The 17,224-nt window shown below is 42.1% G+C and overlaps 1 protein-coding gene across 2 annotated transcripts in view; it reads left to right on the plus strand.

Annotated features, from left to right (window-relative positions):
• CAMKK1 (calcium/calmodulin dependent protein kinase kinase 1) overlaps positions 1-17,224 on the plus strand; it is a 454,400-nt gene that overhangs the window by 217,371 nt on the left and 219,805 nt on the right. For both annotated transcript variants that reach the window (XM_063457438.1, XM_063457439.1), the window contains exon 4: positions 3,690-3,743. In XM_063457438.1, the coding sequence (XP_063313508.1) occupies positions 3,690-3,743 (54 nt within the window). The remainder of the gene's footprint in view (positions 1-3,689; positions 3,744-17,224) is intronic.

Below are 17,224 nucleotides of genomic sequence, written 5' to 3' on the forward strand. Positions count from 1 at the left end.
TTGCAGGTGGGCTGTTTGGAGTGCTCACAAAGTGTTACAGCGGCTGTTAATTAATTTTGTAACCCTTTCTATAGCACTAAGCGCCTTCCCATCACACTACTATTCTTCTTAAACCAGTTATCTGTCCTGAATCCAAATGAATACGTATTTCTTTGAAAGAATGCAAGAGTATTCTTTGAAGGAATAATTCATGGAGGGGGAGCACCCAACAACCAAAATTTCAAAGGGGTTTGCAAAGAAGGCTTACATGAGGGAATGCAAGGTGAAAATATATTAGGAGTCTGTGAATCTTCCAGCAGAAAATACCAATATGGAGCATCCCTAATCACCCAAAGGAAATATTTTGGTGCCACAGGTGCGATACTCCCACCATAGCAATGATTCACTAAGGAATATAGAGAATAGTGCATGTTTCAGAGGGCAAACAGTATTTTGCAGGCAGGAACACAGGCTTTTTTTCTGTCTGGTCTCTCCCTACTAGCAGCTCAACCTGAAGGTTTCATAAGGCTTTGTACTTCCCCTAATAACCATCTCTGTAAGTGCTTCATCAATGAATATTGTATCCATTACTTTTGGCCTTTTACACATTTGCATTCTGTGTGTTTTATACATGTCCTCTTAGTTGACATTGTCAAAATAAAGTCTATCTAACTACATATGCTAGTAAAATAAGAAAAGTTTGAATTACCCCAGAGTCTGTGTCATGATACTTTAAAGGACCACTATAGTGCCAGGAAAACATACTCGTTTTCCTGGCACTATAGGGTCTCTAGGTCCCCCCCCCCACCCTCAGGGCCCCACTCCCGCTGGGCTCTAGGGGGTAGAAGGGGTTAAATATGACCTGTTTTCCAGCGCAGGGCTCCCTCGGCGCGGGGAACTCTACTCCTCCTTTTCGGCATCATCTGCTGAATGCACATGCGCGGCAAGAGCCGCGCGCGCATTCAGCCAGTCCATAGGAAAGCATTCTCAATGCTTTCCTATGGACGCTGGCGTATTCTCACTGTGAAAATCACAGTGAGAAGCGTGGAAGCGCCTCTAGCGGCTGTCAATGAGACAGCCTCTAGAGGCTGAATTAACCCATAGGTAAACATAGCAGTTTCTCTGAAACTGCTATGTTTACAGCAGAAAGGGTTAATCCTAGATGGACCTGGCACCCTGACCACTTCATAAAGCTGAAGTGGTCTGGGTGCCTATAGTGGTCCTTTAATAGCATTACCAGAGACGATATCCATTATCTGGTCATGTTTATGGGTTGCAGATATTGATTCCATATAATGGAAATTATTTGCAGTCAGTTAGTTATATAGTTACGTAGCTGAAAAGATACATTCGTCCATGAAGTTCAGCCTTTCTCACATTTGTTTTTGTTGTTGCTAAACTATAATTTGTATTCCCCTTCAGTTGGTCATTATCCTCTTTTGATATTTTTTTTTTATTATTGTAGTTCTCATATAACAAAAAAAATGCTGCATTACAAACAGTTGAGTTTCTGCAAACATTGATAAAACCCAGGCCATGGAAGCAATATGGAGAATTCCAAGACTGAGTGTATCTTCACAGGGACAACACCCATAGACAGGATTCATCTTTTTGTGATATGAATAAAGGCAAACTCAATATTTGTTCCTCTTGAGCAGGGGTACCCAACCCAGTACTGAAGTCACATCAGTTGTTACATTTTGTCAGTATCTCCATTGGAACAGATTTGGGAAAAGCTTAATTCCTGAATTGTTGGTGTACCTTGAGGACCGTTTTGGAGACTCGCTTTGCTCAGAGCCAGTGGATATTTGACAATTGCTAATTTGAGGCCTTTTGCCTTACCCCCCTCCATCCCCCCACCTCCTCCATGTAAATTTCCAACTGGAGACTGCTCCATCCTTTGACTACATTGCTAACTTTCGTGGATGGTCTAAAAGTCTTAATGATTGGCTTTTACTTTGATTAATTTTTCCACTACTGGATAACTTAAATATTTTTTTGTTGGGTTTTCTCCCATTTGTCCTACATTCGTTCTTCCGTTGGATTAACCCTGCAGTGTAAACATAGCAATTTCAGAGAAACTGCTATGCTTTTTAGCTGCAGGGTTAAAACTAGACTAGAGGGACCTGGAACCCAGATCACTTCATTAAGCTGAAGTGGTCTGGGTGCCTATAGTGGTCCTTTAAGTAAATACTTTATATTTCACTTTGGAATGTAGTGGTCTTGCCAAAATAACATGTTTTTTTTGTTTTTGTTTTTTTTTTTGTTTTTTTGATAATCTGAACATTTTCCCATTATAACATGATGTGCTGATACAACATGGGTAAAAGTGCATTACAAATGTTTGACATTCAAATTCTTCATGCCTTAATGGTCACATATACTGGAAAGGAAACAAAGATACCACATATAACCACTACCTCTCGAATTTGTACCGGGTTTGTGAACTTTAGTACCCCTAAGTCACTGTTGGCTGTCCAGGGTCTAGTTTTCTGAATTGACTTTGCTGGTATTTTGTGTCCTACAGGACTATTGTTCTGAACTGTTTGGAGGCATGTATTAACTGTCTGTAATTGTAAAAATTAGTGGCATGTGAAAAGCCTGTTAATACTGCCCATTCCATCAGAATTTTATTTGTGCTATTACTGTCAAAAGTAAATGGGGTTAAATATGACGTGCCCAGAATGAAATTTAATATTTTACCCTTAACATAGCCAACATGCTAAAGATCTCATTTGTTACTATATTTGCACAGTTGTGAAACTAAAAACTCCCAATTTTAAATTTAAATGCAAAATAAGTAGTAATTATTAATTAGCATCTTTTATTGTTTCTATTTATTGGTCCTTGTGTGCTTTGTAACTTTGACTGGTGGCTGAGATCCTCTGTAGCATCATTTAGGGTTTCACCAAAAAATGAGAATTAATGTTGTAAGGGTTTCAAGCAGCACTTTTTATGATGATGCATCTCCACTAAGGTCAAAAAAATAAAAAATAAATAATTTGTGGATATTTTTTTGAATTGTGTACTGCCCACAAGTTAATTTGTTAAACGATTCCTGTTTGGGTTTCTGATCGTAAATTGTCTATTCTCTTTAATACCATATTATTGTATATGCCCACACCTGTTGTCTTTTTCTTCTTGGATACAATAAACAGCGGGCCTCTGTAGTGAGTTACCTTGGGAAACAAACACGCTTGTATATGTTATGGTGTCCAAATATTGTGATACATCAAAATATGAAGTGTACTAATATAGCACAATACACCATGGGCCATACATTGTACTGTCCCAGGCTATATACACCAGAACCACTACATTCAGCTGTAGTGGTTCTAGTGACTATAGTGTCCTTTAAGAAACTTTTAAATAAGGTTCCTTCAAACCAGTTTTTTTTTTTTTTTTTTAATGACCATTACAACACAGATGTTTACCACAAAATGAAAATGAATGCAATACTTGGCATTTACAGATATTCTTTTCTTATACTCTACTAGGTAAAAAAGAAAAATAACTTAAAATGAACTCGATCTAATGCAGTATGTGTTAATAAAATCACTGTGTAATTACCTGACAAGCAGCATTTATCTTGCTAGAAGTCGACTAGTGTATTTAAAATACCACTCTGTGATATTCTTCGCCCAGCACTCACATGGCACAGCGCTTAGATTAGGAGATATAATAATTGTGATTTGTCCTTCCATTTTTAGGGCTCATATGGAGTTGTGAAATTGGCCTACAATCAAAGTGATGACAAGTATTATGTAAGTAATATTTGACCTTCATCTGTGATTTTATGGTTTTGTTTGGTTTTCTTCATAGTTACTGAAAATGTGACTCACTAGTTCTTCTGTTAAACAACCTTACCATATGTCCTCTGTTGCCAGTAAAATGAATGGGTAGGAAGATCTCGTCAGTGCTCTGTTTAGGATTGTAGTGTTTTCTATAGGATCTTTCCTATTGGGAAATGTTAATATGTGCACCTACGGAAGTTAGAATGTTTGCTGGAGCCCATAAGCAGGGAGGTGTATTCTCGTTAACGAATAAATGTTAGGTGAATGTGTATTTGTTTTAAGGTCTTCAGAACCAACACCAATTTACGACTGGCAAAATAACACAACGTCTGCCTCCCTTTGGTCATTGGGGGTTAAATAATTTAGAATCTCAGTACAGATTATGCGTCTTTTTAAAAACTGAATCACAGTGCTCATTGACCTGCATTAACCAATAGGCATTACTGTGCAAGCCGGAAAATAATAAATTTCTCCTGTGTATATATAAAGTCATTTTGCCAGCAATATTCCACTCTCCTCCCTTCACAAACTATCTTTTCTTTCCATTCAGATTTGTTTCCAATTATTTGCAAAAAGAGTTAAATGCAGAATTGTATATGTGCTTCGTAAAATAAACCAGTTGGCTACGACTGGACTACAATATAATTTAATGAGTTCATCAGAGTTTATTGCAACTGATAAACATGCCAGGTATAATATATGCATTTAACATGATTCAGTTTACAAAATTCATGCGTTATTACAGAGAACGACCGTAATTATTGTTGCAATGTTATCATGAACAACACAAATAAAACAATTCTGCTACACAGCATAAACAAAAAAATTGTCATCTGTCAGCATGATGTTAGACTCTTAATTGGTTATTCCTTACTCCTACTCTAGATTTCCCCTTGGCTGTCTGACAAAATGTTCATCAAACTCCTTTTACACTTTAAACATGACAGGAGGGAAAAAGATATTCAGTGGATGAAATTAAACAAACTTTGAAATCCCATGTAGTAACATACATAGTATAGTGGTATGCATTCTATTTCGCGAAGGATTAAAGGACCACTCTAGGCACCCAGACCACTTCAGTTTAATGAAGTGGTCTGGGTGCCAGGTCCAGCTAGGGTTAACCCATTTTTTTAACCCATTTTATTAATGGGTTAAGCCTTCCCCCTAATCCTCTAGTGGCTGTCTCATTGACAACCGCTAGAGGCGCTTGCGTCATTCTCACTGTGAAAATCACAGTGAGAGCACGCAAGCGTCCATAGGAAAGCATTGTAAATGCTTTCCTATGCGACCGGCTGAATGCGCGCGCAGCTCTTGCCGCACGTGCACATTCAGCCGACGGGGCTGAGAGGAGGCGGAGAGGAGGAGGAGGAGAGCTCCCCACCCAGCGCTGGAAAAAGGGAAGTTTTACCCCTTTTCCCCTTTCCAGAGCCGGGTGGGGGCACCCTCAGGGCACTATAGTGCCAGGAAAACGAGTATGTTTTCCTGGCACTAGAGTGGTCCTTTAAACACTGCTAAGGATTTAGTTGCACAATACTTTGGCACATTGAAGAATTATAAGCACCTTTTGATTTTAAGGTCTAAAATAAAAATACTATATTTTGCACATGTACGACACCAATTTGTGGTTTATGAAGCACTTTATGCCACACAGAGTTGATTGTTTTTATGCGCTAGTGTGCATATCTGTCGTTTTAACATAGCAATGTTTTCATTACTGTGTTAAACACCTCTCTAGAGGCATGTACGTTGCTAAAACAAGGTCAGACTTGGTGTTTCATAGAGCACATTGGATCGGCGCACTGCATGACGATTTACTGCTCATGTGCACTAGCCTCCAATGCATCCCTAAGCACAATGGAGACTTGTGCTTTGAAAACTAAAAGGTGAGTAAAACATATTTGTTTTTTTCCGTTTATTATTTTTTATATTGCACGCAGGGGAGGGGGAGCTAACCGAAGCAGTTAGTAGTCTATTATAGCTTTATGAATACATGTTTTTATTCCTTATGCTATAGTGTTCCTTTAAACCACAATGTTTTTCAACTTCAGTTAAAAAGAGATGTTTGGCTCTATTTGTTTTTCTTTGGGGCTATTCTCTTTTTACACTGCAAATACCATTGTTATCTTTAAACATGTCAGCACGAAACACGAGGACCGAAATAGAGAAATAACGATTTTGTAGTTTTATTAATGTTTCCTTTTATTTGGTATGGGTTGAAGGTTAATGTGCAAATGTAACTATTTCTCTTGACCTTATGCTTGTTACTTGTTATGATTTTAACTGGTTGTTTGTCATTGTAACCGTACTAGGCCACAGGTTAGGATGAACTGCATTGTGGAAATATTTATACATTTCATTTAAAGCAAAGCATTGTGAGTTTTGATCTAGTAATGTACAGGTAATTTATTGATGGGACATCTTGCTAATTAATGAGCATTAACGTCAATAGATATGTGGCATGTGAAATTCTATTTTAAGTGTTTCCTCTTTATAAATTATGGAGTTTTGATAAAGCTACACATTTCATAAACGTTTAGAGAAAGAAATGTGAATTGGTGTAAAAAACATTCTCTGAAAAGTTAATCATTTTTTTCTGAAAAAGGAAATCCAAAGATACACACACACACACACACAAAGTTAAGTTGACTGAAATACAGATTGTTTAATTGAGGTTGTGAAAATCATATTGTTTAGCACGTCTCCCATCGTATAGTAGTTTAATGTAACCCCAGTCGTTATTAAATGCAGTCAGGCTTCATTTGAGTCCTTCCTTTAATTAGCAGTTTATCTATTCTGTATTATCAACTTGAAATATCACAAGAGTTAATTGTAAGATGTGTACCAAGTTTGGGTTCTTGAAAAGAAAACGGTGTGTTTAATTCTATAGCATTAGGAATGTAAACAGGGTGGAACGCGTTGGACAGATTTTGCTTTATTTTATCTTTATTGTTTTAATAAAATATTTGCCATACTTGCCTTACTAACTGGAGGCCCTGTCTTGAATGAAGTATCAGCGAAACGCCCCAAAGGATGTGTGTGTGTGTGTGTGTGTGGAGGGGTGGGTGGGGGGGGAAGAGTTATGTCGGGGTGGGAGGGCACATATTCCAAGGAATCCATGAATGAAGTGAAATTATGAGGCAAAAATGTGGTTCTTTGTTGAGCTCATTTGCATACGCCTACCCAGAATTCCCTGCCGTAGTGAGAGCAATGTTAAAGTTAGATTTCTGTGGTAAACGCAAGTCTTATGGCTTGCCTGTTTTTTTTGTATTTGTGTTTAACATTGCATTAACTATATATATTAGTAACTATTTTTCATAATTAGATGTTTAGATATATTTATCAGAAAAGCTAACTATATTACTATTGACATCCTGCCCATTACTAAGCCCCACAAATATGTCTGTTTCTGGTTATTCTGGTTACTTCTTATCTTTCTTTAACTTTTTTTGCTCTCTATTTTTTCCCATCTAAAAAGGTCTTGGTCTGGTTATGTCTTTTTCCTCTCTGTATCACAGTGTAACCCAGTGGTTCCCGAACTTTAGGTTCAAGGCGCCCTTTATATTTTAATATTTTTCCAAGGCGCCCCAAGTCAAAACAAATTTGTAGGTCGTATATATGTACAGCGCTGCAGCATATACTGGGCCTCTGTTCAGCAGAAATGTATCCCAGTCATGGGGCAGATCCAAAACCTAATCTTGGGAGGGGCACTGGCATATCAACAATCCAGGCACAACAACCACTACAGCACTCTGCCGTGGTGCCCTCCCAGGGTAAGTAGTCAAACTTTTTAAAATCAGTTTGACAACTTACCTAGGATCTGCTGGGACAAGGGCTGTAGTATGGGAAAGTAGTGTGTGTGTGTGTGTGTGTGTGCGTGTGCGTAGGGGGAAGTGTGTGTGTGTGTGTGTGTATCCCCACCTCCCTGCTTACTTTTGCCTGGGAGGGGGGGGGGGACAGTATACGGCAATACCTAGTGGTCTTATAGAGGAGCCCTGGTGGTCCCAGTGATCCCAATAGCTCCTGAGGCTAGAGTTCACTCTCACGAGGTTCGGAGCATTGCCACGATAACCGCGGCAAAGCTCCAAACGTGCAAGAGGAGAAAACCGGCTGAGCTGCAAATTAGAACTCCCCCTCTCTCCCTCCCATACCTGCCGGCTTTAGCATTACAGTGCTAGCGGGCCGGAGATGGAGTTCTCTGATCTCCCCTCTGGTCCTGCAGAGCCGGTAGGGGAGAGTGAAGCACGGTTCCCGGTGCTATGATCAAAGCACACAGTTTGGGAACCACTGGTGTAACCAAAGTTTGTGCAGTGTTTTTTTTTCACTCTACCTTTTTTGCTCATTTCTTTTCTTTTCATGTGCTTCTATTGTATTTTATGTGATCTTTCGTTACCCCTTCTTTTTGCAGAAAGCCCATATTTGCTTTTTGCCTCTTCTTTTTTTATTTTTTAAAACATTTCTATTATAAACTTTTATTGTAAGTATAAAGATATAAAATACCAGGATAATATTTCACGTCTTACAGGAGTTAACTGGCATGACATAGATCAACAGTATATGAAGAACGATTACTATATTAAGACTGTACAGCACAATAGAATTTGCTTTTCCTTTCTTTAGGTGTATACCTTATATTCAGACATTGTTGTTGTTGTAATAATGGATCATTTCACATGTGACACCATATGTGGTGTGGGTATGTGTGTCTTTAGTGCTCTGTTAGGGTGCTAAGCAGGATAAGTATGTATACTGCCGGTAGCTTCATGTACCAGGTTGGTGGATATGCCAGTGTTTTTAGTTGGGTATCTGTTTGGCATGGTGAAGTATTTCGTGTATGTGAGGTTTGAAAAAAAGTTACAATAGGGATCATATGATCAGGTCTGGGATAAGAGTCGCCGGTTGGCTTCTCTGTTTAGTGTGGTGTGGTGAGCATCCGTCCGTAAAGAGATTGGCTAGACCAGGGTGGTTCATGGAGTGCCAGGTATTTTTCAGCCTATTTTCAGTGGTGAGGATGTACCACAGGAAGGCAGGAATGGGGAGACCGGAGGAGAGGGCGGATAGATGTGAATTGATGATCTGTGGTGGTTACGTGGTTGCTGGATGGGGGTTGCTTGGACATCTTATAGTTGCGCTGTATGCATTTTGAAGAGGGGGTGTAATGAAGCCCATCGTTCGGGTCAGAAACACGAGTTGGTGTGGATGTGCTGTTGCTGTTTGGGCACAGATTGATTTATTGGTCATTCATGAATTTCACCCATGGCTCCCATACTGCCTGGTAGAGTGGGTATTTGTGGGATATGGATGCATGAACTTCTTCCACGGTCTTGATAGCTTCTACTTTAGTTATCCATTCCTGATGGATGGAGTATTGGGGTTTTTCCACTTCATGGGGATGCGTAGATTGGCGGCTGTGAGGAGGTGAGTGAGGACAATTTGTTGTGTCTAGGGGAATGGGCAAGGGAAAATCAGAAATACTACTGTATGTAGTGTGTGGGGGATTCAGAGTCCTGTCACTGTTGGGATAATTTTCCCTATGTTGGTCCAGTATTTCTGGAATAGTGGGCAGTGCCCCAGGTGTGGGCTAGGGTCGCTCCAGGCTGGGAGCATTTCCAGCAGATATTGGTTGTGTAATTTAGAGGGAGAGTAGTGATCCTCTTGTTGCCAGTCTTGTACGTTGGTACAGATCGAGGCTTTGTGTATCTGCCGGAAAACAATTTTCCAGTGTGGTTTTGTGAGCTGGATGTTGAGGTTTGTGGCCCACGACTCCGTGTAGGGAGGCTGGGAGGTGTTGTGTTCTATTTGGAGGATTTTGTGCTTTTTTGCCTCTTCTTTGTCTGCCTTCGTGTTTCTTTTCTTTGTTTTATGCATTTTGGACCACTCTTGTGTCCCTTTGTGTGTTCCCTCCTGTAGCGGTACTTACCCTCTCCAGGGGCCGGCCAGGGTCCTCTCTTCTCGCCGCGCGCGGTCCTGCTCCTGCACGAGCCGCGCGCGGCTCAGCCTACGATATGATCAGTCAGGCGGGCAGTGACCGCGAGAAGCGGTCACGTGTCCCGCCCGACACTAAGAGCGCGCCGCGCATCTCGGGCGCGCTCTTAAAGGGACAGTGGGAGACTAAATTAGAATCAGTCTCCCATTGGCCCCTGTCAGGCCACATTCCCCATACACTCACGTTTTGGGGGCGTGGATATGACAGGGGCCAATCAAAGTGAACCTTAGGGTATTTATACTCACCTGTTTCCCTTGCTCCTTGCCCTATCGTGGTTTCTGTCCAGTTTCCCTTTAGTGCTTGTATCGTTCAGTTGGTTTTTTGGTGCTTGACCTTGGCTTTGTTCCTGACTCCGCTCTCTCTTTATCCTTGCTTGCTTATCCGCTGTTTTGTCCTCTGTGTACCAGTCCTCGGCTTGTTCTACGTTACGCTGTCTCTCTGTTCCCTTGACCTCGGCTTGTTCTAGACTCTGTCTTGCTTATTCTCGTCAAGTCCGGCCATTCTAAGGTCCGGTAAGACGACCCCTGGTTTCTTGTCTCCTGACTATCTGTACTATTCCTGCGTGTTGGGGTATATTACCGTGACATTACGATAGGGCCATGGACCCCGCAGGTTTAGGTCAACAGATGGCCACTCATGAGGCTAGATTCGCAGAACAGGATCACCGTATGGATCAAATGGCTCAAGCCATCCAGACACTGTTATCCAGATCAGCTCCGGTACCTGTACCTACGCCTCCTGTAAACCCTATACCGGACACAGCTAATATGCCTAATGCTTCTGCACATCTAACCCCGCCACCTAGGTATGGAGGGGACGCTAAGACATGTAGGGGATTCCTTAATCAAGTGGAATTCCACTTTGAAATGTACCCACGTTCATTTCCCACTGATAGATCTAAGGTGGGTTTTCTTATGCACCAGCTTACGGATAAGGCACTAGAATGGGCAAATCCTATTTGGGAGGCTAATGGGCCTATGGTACACGACTTCAATAGCTTCCTCACAGCGTTCCGTAGAACATTTGACACGACTAAAAGGTCAAAAAATGCCGCCAGGGCATTAATGAGAATAAAGCAAGGATCTAAATCTGTAGCCGATTATGCTATTCAGTTCCGTACCCTTGCCTCACAGGTAGATTGGACTAATAATGGGCTTACTACTTCGTTTATGGAAGGTCTGTCTGAAACTATGTTGGATGAGGTAGCAGCTAAGGACCTCCCTGTACCCCTGGAGGACCTGATTGACTATCTTATCGATATAGATAACAGGATCCGTGACAGGTTATATACCAGGTCCAGAAATAGACATTTTGTTCCCTTTAACTCCCCTAGAGCTGAGACTCCCGAGGGATCTAAGGGTTCTGAGGAGGAACCTATGCAGTTAGGGGTTGCTAAACTTACTGACGCTGAAAAGCTTTATAGGAGAAAGGAGGGACTTTGTCTTTATTGTGGTAGGAGGGGTCATATGAGACAAGACTGTCCCGTGCGTCCGGGAAACTATCGCACCTAAGACCGTATAGTGGACTGGCCTTGGGTGTGACATCACAGTCCTCACATTTGCCTCTTAATAAATTACTTCTTCCTGTTTCCCTGCACCTTGATAGTAACTGCATAGCAGGGAATATACTAGCCCTGGTTGATTCCGGAGCGGCCGAAAACTTTATTGATTCCAGTTTTGTCAAGGAGAATAACATACCCACCAGAGAGAAGGAGACACCCTTGGCCGTTGAGGCCATAGATGGTAGACCATTATGCTCTCCAGTTATCACACATGAAACTGTTCCACTACATATGTCTACAGGGGTGTTACACTCTGAGACCATTCGGTTTCAGATCATTACTTCTCCTTCCTCTCACCTCGTGTTAGGGTATCCTTGGTTACGTACTCATAATCCCACCATTGATTGGGAGTCAGGACAAATAGTTTCTTGGAGTGATTCTTGCCAAGAGTCTTGTATTGTTAAAGTCACCCCTTTGAATTCTACTAATATTCCTCCCGTACCTACGGTCATACCCTCTCAGTACCTGTCTCTTAAATCTGTTTTTGATAAAAGGGAGGCTGAAAGATTGCCACCTCACAGGCCTTACGATTGTGCAATTAATTTATTACCTGGTACGATGCCTCCCAAAGGGAGAATATATCCTTTGTCTCCTCAGGAGAATCTGGTTATGGAGGAATATATTAAGGAATCTCTAGAGAAGGGATTTATAAGAAGATCCTCTTCCCCCGGCAGGGGCGGGTTTCTTCTTTGTATCTAAGAAAGATGGCGAATTAAGGCCGTGTATTGACTATAGGGGCCTAAATAAAATCACCGTCAAAAATGCGTACCCCATACCTTTGATCACAGAACTATTTGATAGGCTTAAACAGGCCACAGTTTTTACTAAATTGGACCTTAGGGGTGCTTACAATCTCATACGTATCAAAAAGGATCACGAGTGGAAGACCGCTTTCAATACCAGGAGTGGCCACTACGAGTACACTGTGATGCCCTTTGGTCTTTGTAACGCCCCAGCAGTTTTTCAGGAATTTATTAATGATGTCCTACGTCAATTTATACATACATTCGTTATAGTATACTTGGACGACATATTGATTTATTCTACTGATTTACAGACTCATCACATGCATGTTAAATTAGTGTTGAGAACTCTTCTGGTTAACGGTCTCTATTGCAAACTCGAAAAATGTTCATTTGATCAATCTGAAGTCCAATTCTTGGGTTATATAATCTCGGCCAAGGGTTTTCGTATGGATCCCAAGAAACTGTCTGCCATTATGGAATGGCCTCTACCCCAGGGGTTGAAAGCCATTCAGCGTTTTCTGGGGTTCTCTAATTATTATAGGCGTTTTATTAAAGGGTTTTCTGCCATTGTTGCGCCTATAACCAGAATGACCAAGAAGGATGGTAATACTCATGTCTGGAAACCAGAAGCACTCGAGGCCTTTGAATTCTTGAAGGCTACATTTGCCTCTGCCCCTGTTTTACAGCATCCTGTCCCTTCACTGCCCTTTATTCTTGAAGTTGATGCTTCTGAGATAGGGGTAGGTGCTATCTTGTCTCAAAGAGATTCACCTGAAAAGCCGTTACACCCTTGTGGCTTCTTTTCCAGACAGATGTCCAAAGCAGAGAGGAATTATGATGTAGGCAATCGTGAACTCCTTGCTATCATTTTGGCGCTCAAGGAATGGAGACATCTGCTAGAGGGTACTAGGGATCCCATCCTCATTTTAACGGATCACAAAAACCTCTCTTACCTTAGTGAAGCAAAAAGATTGTCTTCCAAGCAGGCCAGGTGGTCTCTGTTTTTGTCTCGTTTTAATTACATAATCACATACAGACCGGGTGATCGTAATACTAAAGCTGACGCTCTGTCCAGACAATTCGAGACTACTGACAAACTCGAGGTCGATGTTACCCCTGTCATTCCGCCTGACAGAATAATAGCGACTACTGTTCTTTCCATTTCGTCTTCACTCTTACAAGCTATTCAGGCTAAACAGTACTTGGCTCCTGGGGAGAGGCCTGCTGATAAGCTATTCGTTGATATACCGGAGAGACGAGACATCTTGTCATTATATCATGACACTAGAACTGCTGGACACCCTGGTATTTCTAAGACATTTTCAGCAGTTTCTAGATATTTCTGGTGGGCTTCCTTGCGCAAGGACGTCACCGATTACGTTAATGCCTGTAGCACTTGTGCCAGTATGACGTCCTCCCACAGAGTTCCTTGTGGGTTGTTACATCCGTTGCCCATACCCGAGAGACCGTGGTCCAATATATCCATGGATTTCATTGTTGAATTACCTCCCTCTAATGGTAAAACTGTCATCCTAATGATTGTGGATCGTTTTTCTAAGATGGCTCATTTTGTGTCTCTTGTCAAATTGCCATCATCCAGGGAACTTGCCTCTATCTTTGCCAGGGAGGTGTTTCGGTTGCATGGTATTCCCACTTCGATCGTGTCCGATAGGGGTAGCCAGTTTATCTCCAGATTCTGGAGAACGTTTTGTACTGAGATGGGTATCTCCCTCTCGTTTTCCTCAGCCTACCACCCCCAGTCTAATGGAGCTGCTGAACGTGCCAACCAATCTCTAGAGCAGTATCTTCGTTGTTTCGTGTCCCACCATCAGAACAATTGGGCTGACCTTCTTCCTTGGGCTGAGTTTGCTCGTAATAATGCTGCTCATGAATCCTCCGCTAACAGCCCTTTTTACGTTGTTTATGGCCGGCATCCCGTGGTTCTTCCAGCTGCATTCTCCTTACAGGGCATGCCAGCTCTGGACGAACATTTGGCTAATCTACGTAATACTTGGGAGCAGGTTCAGTGTTCTTTGGTGGCCTCTGCTGCTCGCCAGAAGGTTCAGGCAGACCAGCATCGCAGGGAGGCTCCATCCTTTGCTGTGGGAGACCGGGTTTGGCTTTCTACTCGCAATATTCGTCTTCGTGTGCCTTCTATGAAGTTGGCCCCTCGTTTTATTGGTCCTTTTCGTATCTTGCATGTGGTTAATCCTGTCTCGTATGCATTGGATCTTCCAAAAAATTTACGCATTCCTAACGTGTTTCATACCTCCTTGTTAAAACCCCTCCTGTGCAACCGTTATACTCGGCATGTCCCTCCTCCTCCTCCGGTTTCTGTGGAGGGCCATGAGGAGTTTGAAGTGGCGGCTGTAATTGACTCTCGTTTGCTTCGGGGTCGCCTCCAATATCTGGTACATTGGAAGGGCTATGGGTCTGAGGAACGCAGTTGGATTTCCGCTGACGCTGTTCACGCTCCTCGCCTTGTGCGTTCTTTCCACGCTCGTTTTCCTGCCAGGCCTGCTCCTCCCCGCCCGGTGGGCGTGTCTTCAGGGGGGGGTACTGTAGCGGTACTTACCCTCTCCAGGGGCCGGCCGGGGTCCTCTCTTCTCGCCGCGCGCGGTCCTGCTCCTGCACGAGCCGCGCGCGGCTCAGCCTACGATATGATCAGTCAGGCGGGCAGTGACCGCGAGAAGCGGTCACGTGTCCCGCCCGACACTAAGAGCGCGCCGCGCGTCTCGGGCGCGCTCTTAAAGGGACAGTGGGAGACTAAATTAGAATCAGTCTCCCATTGGCCCCTGTCAGGCCACATTCCCCATACACTCACGTTTTGGGGGCGTGGATATGACAGGGGCCAATCAAAGTGAACCTTAGGGTATTTATACTCACCTGTTTCCCTTGCTCCTTGCCCTATCGTGGTTTCTATCCAGTTTCCCTTTAGTGCTTGTATCGTTCAGTTGGTTTTTTGGTGCTTGACCTTGGCTTTGTTCCTGACTCCGCTCTCTCTTTATCCTTGCTTGCTTATCCGCTGTTTTGTCCTCTGTGTACCAGTCCTCGGCTTGTTCTACGTTACGCTGTCTCTCTGTTCCCTTGACCTCGGCTTGTTCTAGACTCTGTCTTGCTTATTCTCGTCAAGTCCGGCCATTCTAAGGTCCGGTAAGACGACCCCTGGTTTCTTGTCTCCTGACTATCTGTACTATTCCTGCGTGTTGGGGTATATTACCGTGACACCTCCACCATCTCTCTTGCCAGTTACAGTGGTCCAGTAATTGGAACTTGATGCACACTGACATCAGAACTGTCTGACCTATGCTATTCTCACATAGGCTTAAGCCTTTGAAGATCATACTAAGCTTCAGGATATGCCTAGTGTGTCCGTAGGAACACTTACTGCAGTGTTGGCCTAACGGCAGCTCTGATTGAAGAATCTGGATTTATTTAATTTTTTTTTTTTTTGTGCTTACTTATTTTTTCAGAAATAGTTTAACATTTAATATATTTATACCAGAATATAGGGTGTACCAATGAGCTAAACAATTTTGCCCATTAAAGTGTTTTTGATTTGTGACTTTTTTATATAGCTATATCAGAAAAACAGATTGGCTTCAGTAGTGTGTATGTCATTTCAATCACAGTCATTGACTTGGGTCTGAATTAAAGAAATGTCAAAAGTTTTGTAACTGTAGCAATGATGCCAATTTGAAAATATGAGTTAGAAGAAAATCGTATTTTCCTTCATATTTCTGTACAGTCTATATCACAACAAAGTAATAGGTTTCTTGATAGCTAATCCATTGCTTGGCTGAGGTTACATTACTCATGAGTGTCTACAATGAGAACATGAAAAACTAATACAGGACCTCTTACATATATCCTTCTGACTGCAAGATGACCTAAATTGCTTATTATAAATCGTTTGTTGGAAGGAAATCATAATTATCTGACTTCTCCTTGCACACATCTTTCAAGAGTTACTATAGGGGTGTTTGTGGTTTGTTTCCCTCCCCCCCCCCCCCCTTTTTGTAATTATTATTTGTTAGAATTCTCACATAATATAATAAACACATACCATGACAGGAATTTCCTAGATAAAACTGTATTCTATACTCTAGACATCGGGTCCAATGGTATGAAAAATATAGTGGTCATAGAACATATCATAAGATAAAGGTGAAAAGCAGATACAAAAACATGGGAGAAGGGAAGATGCATTTTAATATATAAATATATTTTCGTGGAAGGGTAGTGGCTTTAGTAGGGAGATAGTCTATAGAGGGCTGACGGGTCAATAGTAGGAGAATAGAAATTATTGTGTAAGCAGAAAAAAGTGGCCAAATAATAATATATCCAAGAGGACAGACAAGGGGGTAACCCTAATTGAATTGGCGGAGAGAAGGAAAGAGACGTCTGTCACTCAAATAGGTAGGTATATATGTATATAAGCCAAGGTAGGAGAGTAGCAAAATAATAATACTTATTGATAACAAAAAAAACAAAAAAACATAGAGTAGAACATAGAGCACAAACAGGGGGATAATCACACAACCCTTGTAAACCCGACGTGCGTTTCGCCTGGATTAGAGGCTCGTCAGGGGGAACTAGCTCCCCGGGCTAGTAAAGTTTAACCCCTTAAGGACACATGACATGTGTGACATTTCATTATTCCCTTTTATTCCAGAAGTTTGGTCCTTAAGGGGTTAAAAAGCCTGAACCGAGTTTTAAAGAGGGCATTCCAGCGTGCATGTGATGTGGATAGAAATTCAAGTCTTCACTCCACCAAGCCTAAATTGGTTACATAACCCTGAATTATCCAAAGTGCTACCTGATTATCCTTCTGTAACAGCACGCAGACCTCGCAATTTACAAGATCAATTGGTTCGCAGCCATCTATCATCTCCCCCACCTGCCACGAATTGGCTAACGGACACTAAGGGAACTTACAAATGCGGCCACTGCAAGGCCTGCCAATTTATATTACCCTCAAAGTCAACTACGTCTACACAAACTCATATCACCATAACCACAAATGCTTTGGTGAACTGCAGCACTACTAGGGTCATTTATTTAATTACATGCAACTGTGGAATCCAATATATTGGAAAAACTTTTCAGCAGTTCAGACGCAGAATTTTACAACATGTGGCGTCTGTCAAGAACACTATTA

Source organism: Pelobates fuscus, chromosome 1, assembly GCF_036172605.1.
Source record: "Pelobates fuscus isolate aPelFus1 chromosome 1, aPelFus1.pri, whole genome shotgun sequence".
NCBI classification, from domain to species: domain Eukaryota; kingdom Metazoa; phylum Chordata; class Amphibia; order Anura; family Pelobatidae; genus Pelobates; species Pelobates fuscus.